At 41.4% G+C, this 7,800-nt stretch overlaps 1 protein-coding gene across 1 annotated transcript; it reads right to left on the bottom strand.

Annotated features, from left to right (window-relative positions):
* Positions 1–411: 411 nt before the first annotated feature.
* taf5l (TAF5-like RNA polymerase II, p300/CBP-associated factor (PCAF)-associated factor) lies at positions 412–7,186 on the bottom strand. Its single transcript, XM_042485318.2, has 5 exons — positions 6,772–7,186; positions 5,339–5,480; positions 4,596–4,700; positions 3,694–4,454; positions 412–2,923 (listed from the first exon to the last, which is right to left on the bottom strand). The coding sequence occupies exons 2-5, from the start codon at positions 5,475–5,477 to the stop codon at positions 2,126–2,128; spliced, it is 1,803 nt and encodes a 600-aa protein (XP_042341252.1). The 5' UTR covers positions 5,478–5,480; positions 6,772–7,186; the 3' UTR covers positions 412–2,125.
* Positions 7,187–7,800: the final 614 nt, after the last annotated feature.

Genomic DNA, 7,800 nt, shown 5'->3' with positions numbered 1-7,800 from the left:
TTTGAATAAAAAATCCCTTGAAGGTTTTTGAGATATAGCTTTAAATGGAAATGAGATGGATGCAAGATCAAAGTGACCTCGGCCTTTGATCATAAAAAATATAATAAATTCATCCTTTAGTCCAAGTGGATGTTTGTGCCAAATTTAAAATTATTCCTTTAAGGTGTTCTTGAAATATCTTATTCAGAAGAATGGGGCAGACCAGGCCACTGTGACCTTTGACCACCAAAATCTAATAAATGTTTGATTTAGTCCAAGTGGATGTTTGTGCCAAATTTGAAATATCATGTTCACAACAATGAGACCGCCGGATGCACGGACGAAAAACCTAAAACATAAATCCTGCCTCCGGCTACGGCTATCACCACAGAGGCAAACAAATAAAATAAAAAGAGCTAACTGAAGCATTAGTTCAAATAAATTGTTATTTATTTCTTGTCTTTGTGCTACAAGAGCCAACAAAAGTTCCCCAACAAACAAAAAGGACGACTTCCAGGCTGAATTTATCAAGAAAATATTCAAAACGACTTGAAAAAAACTCATGAAAACAGAATCCAGAACTATGAAATTAATCTTTTTTTAAGCCCTCTTAAAGCACAATCTGAATGCTGACTTGTAGCCAAAATATTACAAAAATACAGAATATTTACATTTTTTTAACATTGCACAGTTCATGCCACTTGCAGAAAAGTGCCAAAAATACAGCCTTTACATCCTAGAAATTTGCTCAACAAGGCTATTTACACTTTTTTTTTATTATTCAAAACCCACAATAATTCAGAGACGAACCAAGAGCGAAAATACAACCACCTCCTGCTCCGGAGCTTTTTGGGTAAAACCTTTTCTATTAATTTTTTTTTTTTTAATTCAACAGAAGAATATTTTCCAACAGTCACATTTAATATGCTGCTTCATCAGATGATAAAACTTGTGCATGACAGCAGGGTAAACAGGATGAGACCACCGGACCCAAAACTTTACACTGATGATTATTTAATACTGTGAAGACGCTTTGGCAGTTAGATAAAACCACCAAGACAAATTATAATTTATCTATCAATGAATATCTGAGCCAGTTTTAGAAGGATGAGATTTGGAGATTACTAATACAGATATTTGACCTTGTTTTTTTTCTATGCCAAAAACTTCTGAGGAAATCTCCTGTGCAGGTGGTGACATTTAAAGGGATAGTTCGTCTTTTTTTAAAGTAGGATTGTATGGGGTGTTTATTCACAGATAGTAGATTTCAGCCGGTACGCCCCAAGTTTGGAAAAGCAGGCCAAGGTCCCAAGTTTCTTTGTTTTTTAAAAAAAAAATGTAATTCTTTCTTTTCCTCTCTCTCTTTTTTCCTTGTAGCAAATTTAAAGGTAATTTTCTTGTCATCTCGCAATTTGCAGAACATTTCTTTCCAAGTTTCCTTATTTCTTTTATTTCATGTTTTTGAAAGAAATCAAACCAGTTCGCTAACGTTAAAGATATTTGAATTCTTGTGAAATGCGTCTGAAGCAGCACAAAAAAACTGATGTCCATCCTGTCCATCTGTCACACCAGTCAGGGCTGTCCCGAATACTATTGTCTGAGCTTCGGAGCTTCTCCAAATAATTGAATTTTTGGTCAGCTGGAAGGGAAGAATCACAAACACTGAAATTGCATGCATCCTCTGCAAAAAGAAAAATAATGAGAGAGAATATCAGAATATTGAATACCTGCCCAATTAACAAATAGTGGAATATTTGGTTCCTGTCCTAAATTACAATGACACAAACTGTCTGAAGAGAGCGATACGATTCATTTTCTCGTTGTAAATCATTGTCTGACATCCTGTTAAAACAGTGAAAATACTCTTCATATTGTGCATATTTAAAGTGATATTTATTTTTTTTAGATGGGACTTTTTATACATAAAATACGTTTAGTTGCTGCTTCTCCTGGTTTGTGGCGTGCTGACTGACATCTGCTGTTTGTAGAAAAATACCTCATACAGCCCAGTTCAGAACATCGAACCTGTCCCTTTAAGCTCTCAGCGGTTGATTCGGGGAAGAAATCTGGTGACGACATCCTCAAATAAACACCTGGAGATATTATTTTCTCCCAAACATCAAAACAAAAAACCAACCAGCCGCGGTCACTGCTCTGCCTTCTCCTGCGCCGTCCCCGTCACCAGCAGCAGGTTGCAGGCCATGAACTGGACGTTGAGCACGTTGCTGGTGTTTCCAGTGTACATTCCCACCAATTCGCTGGACGAGCCGTCAGCCGGCGTCCCGCCGTGGGAGTTTCGGATGTCCCACACCCGCACCGAGTTGTCTATAGACGAGGACGCCACCAGGCTGCTGTCCGGGCTGAAAGACAGGCTGGTGACGCTGTCCGTGTGTCCCCGCAGGTCTTTGAACAACGTCCCAGATGCTAAGTCCCACAGCTTCACCCTCTGGTCCTCGCCGGCGGACGCCAAGTACTTCCCGTTAGGTGAGAAAGCGAGAGACAGCACGGGGCCACGGTGGCCGGTGAAGAGGCGAACAGACGCCCCCTGCTGGGTGCTCCACAGACGCACAGTCTTGTCCGTGGAGCCGGTGGCCAGGTAGTTTGAGTTCGGGTGGAATTTGACACAGTCGACATCGGCGAGGTGCCCGGCGTAGAGCCGCAGCGGGTAGGTGCGGGAGAACGTCCAGAGACGGGCGGTGCGGTCGTGGGAGCCGCTGGCGAAGTAAAGGCTGCAGGGGCTGACATCCACGTCCCACACCGGGTAGACGTGTCCCTGGTACAGCGCCGTGTTGGTGAAGCTGCCCAGGTCCCAGTAACGGATGGTCGTGTCCTCGGAGCAGGACAGCAGGCCAGAGCTGTCCGTCAGGAAGGCGGTACGAAACACGGGGCCACTGTGACCTCTCAGCGTCTTTATCTCGCTGCCGCAGCCGTCCTCCTCGTCCACCTGTGGAGGGACAAGGGACATCTAAGATTACCTGTCTTTACCCTCTAATGAATTCAGATCATATGAGAAAACAACAATAAAGTCAATTTCATCCATTATAATTTGTAACTACAGATAAAAGAGAAAAAAAAGATGTTAATTTGGTAAATACAGAAGACGCACAAAGACGGAGATATCTGTTCACACGGATAACAGAAAACTGGCCCGTTCTCAGTCTGGAGGCAGAGAAAAAAAGGTCTTAATCAAGATTAGTTTCAGTTTATCTGGGATAATGTTTTTTTAAATTTGTGTTTCTTTTCTTTTTCCACATTTTGTTTATATAAGACCACAAGATGGTGGTGAAATAATCCAATTTGGATGAAAATTAATTACTTAAAAGATAAAAGGCTGCAATTATGAGTTATATTTATTTCAATTAATCAGTTGAGTATATTTAATTTTTGTTTGTATATTAAGACATCTTCAAATATTTTTTTTCCTAATAAATATCCAAAATCCCCAAAAGAAATATCATAGATTTTTTTTGTTTTTTTAAATTGGGAATTTTTTTCTTAAGAACTGACTCGAGGTGATTTTTATTGGTTGCAGAATAATGTTCTGCAAATTCATTAATTAAGTTATCAACTAATTGTTGCAGTTTTAAATTGGATTTTCAAAAATGGGGCGTCATTTCTTCTCTTCATTTGAAATCTCGTTATGTTACATGTTTGGGAACGGTGGCTGCGACACAAATCGCGTCTGGGACAAACAACTGAACTGAGTTAACTCACTTCCTCCTCTAGGACGTCACAGGCCAGGTGGATGCGTGACACGTCCGCCTGATGCGGTTTGGCCTTCAGTTTTCTGGCTCGGAGGCTCCACAGTTTCACCGTGGAGCTGTCGAAGCCGGCGGCCAGCAGCCGGCTGTCGGCGGACACCTCGGCGGTGTTCAACATCTGCTCCGTGTGGTGGAAGGCGTAGAAACACACGGTGGTGAGCGTGGGGGGGCCCTCGCGGACCTTCTTGATGCAGTCCTGAAGCGCCTCCAGGGCCGCCTCGCTCTGTGGGATCCCTGCAGGGACCTCCACCCCCTCCCCGCCCTCCGCCCCGTCCACTCCCGCCCAGGAGGAGGTGGAGTTCGGGGCGGTGGTCGCCCCGCCGGCTGCTCCGTAAAGCTGGTAGTCTGTGCGCCTGGAGGCGGTGACCTCCACCTGCAGGTGTGTGCTGAAGGCCCTGCAGAGGGCGCTGTTGTCCTCGCTCTGCAGGTACCGCAGCAGGTAGCTGTAGGCCGGCTCCGTCAGGTGAACCACGTACTTGTGCTCCAAGAAAGCACTCAGCTTGGGGTTGGCTGCGACGTCCTGAGCGGTGAGAACGTGGCGGAGCTGCTCGATGATGGCGCGCTGCTCGCTGTCCTGAAGAAAGGCTCCGTGGAAACGGCTGTAAAAACCATCTACCGCCCCCTTCAGGCCGCAGTGCACCATGTCCAGGTGGAGGTAGACGAAGAGCGGGTAGAGGATGCTGCTCACCTCCTTCGCCCAGGAGATCTCGGTTTCTGATTAAGGAGAAATAAAACACGTTCAGAGGGTTTGCAGGTCACACAGCTTCCAGAAAGACTTGGAAATGTGAATTTTGGGATGCACTTTTTCTAAAATAATGTCCTTCAGAATACGCAGCAGGTGCGTGGATGTGATACCTGACAGGAAGGAGCGCAGCCGGGAGTACTGAGCCTCATACTGCTGAGGGTCGGACTGACAGGGAGCGGCAGAGACGATGTTGGCGCACCCCGACTCTGTCTGCACTGCTCAGAGGAAACAGAAGTACCATCATGAAGGTGTAAGTAAAATACTCGTCATACAGAATGTTACACTTATTTCAAGAGGATGTTATTATAATTAAGGACAGCTTAAAGCCTCTGGGAATGTGGGTTAAAATAGTGAGAATCCACAGGTTTTAAAATTAAATGTTAAATCGGCCAACGTAATGATTTCTGCCAATAACACAAACTAATATTTGCATTGATTTATTTTTTAATTGACAAAGTGAACATGTACAGAACATCAACCCTAAGCTGAAGTATTTTTCTTATTTTGCACAATGATTGATAATCACATCCACGGAAAAGCTGTGTTTCATGTCTCCGCCTGCTGGTGAGCCAGCGTGACAAGAGTCTGCATCATACGATTTTAACTCCACTACTGAAGAGACTTTAAATCACTAAAATTAGGTTTAAAAAAATGGATATATAGCTATCAGCATCGGTTATCATTCAGATGAGCTGCTATGCATCAGCACATCAGAGCTCAACTGTATGTAAAATCAAAGTTACTGTAGCTCTCACATAAAAGAAGTGAAGGCACTTTGACATACAGTTGTGTCGTTCGTCTGATGTGAGAGACAAATGTCCCCATCACGGTCATATTTCGGCAGGCGTCTCACCTGTGAGGCTGGCCGCCATCTCCTCTGCTGACTGGAAGAGTTTGGCTCCTTTCAGGGAGCCGTCGGTGTCGACATACTGCCTCCGCTTCAGGTACTGAGCCACGGCATACTGGATCTGCTCAGTGCGAACACGCTTCATGACCTGAGAACAAAACAGTGTCATCAGACCAAGTACGGAACATGTACTCAAGTACAGTACTGCAATACAACGCAGAGGTACTTGTACATCAAACTTTTTAACCTTTTGAAACCCGGAGTGACAAGTTTTCATGTGCTGCCTTCAGACGCCTTTCACAAGCTATTTAACCCTTTGAAACCTGAGCAAACTGGTTTGATTACGTTAAGAAACAAAGGGGAAACGGAAACTATCAGCTTTGCAAGAAATGTTTCTCAAACTGTGAAAGTTTTTTTTTTTATATAAAAGGTGGCAACAAATGACCTGAAAATTAGATTTTAAAAACTCTATTTACATAATATAATTATTATAATTACATATTTATTTATTATATTTCAGTACTTTTGTGTCTCTTGGTTGTGTTTTAATTTTTTTCTTTATTTTTCTGTCGTTTTTTTTGTATGGGCTTACTGTTTGAATAATTTTCTTGAAAATCTTTACTAATTTCTCGCTAATTTTTGGGCCATGTCTTCTTGAGTTGCTCATTGCCTTCTACCCCATATTTTTTTGGGAAGAAATTAAACCAATTTTCTTAGGTTACATAGTTTTAAAATCCAAAAACTCATTTATGGTGGAGGAAGGGGGATGCATTTTCCCCAAAAGATAGAGAAAGATCAAGGAAGAATATTTTGTAGCTTTGGTGAAAAACATAAAATGAAATAATTAAATATATATTTTAAAAATATGATGATGATAATAATAATAATAATAATAATAATAATAATAATGATAATACCCTATAAAAAGTCCCTACAAAAAGATGATTTCCCTCCACTTAGTGTCACACACCTGAGGTAAAACACCTGCACATTACTTTCACTCTCAGTCTGTCAAACATAGAAACCACCACAGACACTAAACAGTTTAAAACGCGTTGTTTTCCAGCAGTTTTTGTTTATGTTTTAGTGATTAAAATGTGAAAAATCATCATCATGACAGTGAGCTCTGAGAGCACAGCATCCCTGAGGCTAACGAGCTAGCAAAGCAAAATGCTAATGTGTTTACTAAGACATTAAACATTAAATACTCTCTTAATGATCGCAAACATGTAAATGTTAGTCTGAAACTACTGTGGAAGAATAAATAAAGCATTATTAAGGCGTTAATCCGGAGTGAAGCCCGCTCTGCGGTCCACATTAGAGGAGGATGCCTGCTCTGAGCTAACCGGCTAACAGCGCTAGCAGCGGCGGCGGGCCTCCAAACTTTTCGCGGGACTGATCCGGTTCAGCAGCTCCGCCGGTTACAAATCGGTACTCACTGCATATCGTGCTGGTCCTCTCCGTGCTCGGTGACTGTGTGCAGGCGGGTGAGGTTTAAACGCAGCTCGGTGTCCAGGTGAAACTACGCTGCAGCGCGTCGTCGCCGCTCCATCGTGAGTTTTCCGCCCCCCGGTCAGCCTCCATCTGCTATCGGTGATCCACTCACCCTCCTGGATTATTATCGACGATCCACTAGCTTTGTCTGGTACTTTTGGTGCGCCTTTTGAACCAAACTCAGTTTAAAAATGAAGGAAAACAAGCCTCAGTGCCATTTTATCACCAAACAGCAAGGTATTTTAATAAAATGACACGTTTTAGGAGCAGTCCTTAGTGTTTGCTGTCCATCGGCTGTCAATACAAACAGTGAAAGTTCAAATTTAAGCATGATACTAACGAGAAACATACAGGAGTCATGATCAAGCTCTTAAACGCTGCAGGACTGACTGTCATCTAAAAGTTGCTCAGACCCCTTTAACCTAATTTTATTCATTTTAAGCCTGGAAAATTGCGAATTTACACCAAAATGTTTATAAAATCGAATATGTAATGTTTTGATAGTTTTAACCTCTGAAACCTTTGATTTTCTCAATTAATTATTTCACTGTTCTTTCAGAACAGCTACATGTATTTATGTAAATTACATAATATAATATAATTATATTATCATATAATATAATATATTATAATATAATATAATATAATAATATTAATTATAATAACATAGTATTTTTTAACAAGTTATTTACTCTCCGTTTACATTGTATTCTGTTAACATAATGTGTTAATATTTTATTTCCGAATGACTAATAAATCTACCTTGTACCTTGTATTTTTGCAACTAAAAACTTCATAATAAGGATAGTTTGGCTGAAAACACATAGCTGTTGTTACTGGGGTTTTACAATATTGTAAAGAAGTTGTATCTATATCTATATCTATGTCTATCTATCTATCCCTCTTTAAAGTTCTTCATTCAATATTTCAATTCAAAAGTACAAACGTATACCGTTTGTTTTATTCTATTTAAA

The sequence above is a fragment of the Plectropomus leopardus genome, chromosome 3 (assembly GCF_026936395.1).
Source record: "Plectropomus leopardus strain MGB_pleo_1.0 chromosome 3, ASM2693639v1, whole genome shotgun sequence".
Classification (NCBI taxonomy): domain Eukaryota; kingdom Metazoa; phylum Chordata; class Actinopteri; order Perciformes; family Serranidae; genus Plectropomus; species Plectropomus leopardus.
Note: the sequence above shows the minus strand (reverse complement) of the source record. Positions and strands in the feature narration are given on the sequence as shown.

Coding starts and splice junctions, on each gene's coding strand:
- taf5l (XM_042485318.2), bottom strand. CDS start 5,477: ATGAAGCGTGTTCGCACTGAGCAGATCCAGTATGCCGTGGCTCAGTAC. Junction 4,701..5,338: donor GATGGCGGCCAGCCTCACAG/GTGAGACGCCTG, acceptor TCCTCTGAGCAG/TGCAGACAGAGTCGGGGTGC. Junction 2,924..3,693: donor GTGACGTCCTAGAGGAGGAA/GTGAGTTAACTC, acceptor GTCCCTCCACAG/GTGGACGAGGAGGACGGCTG.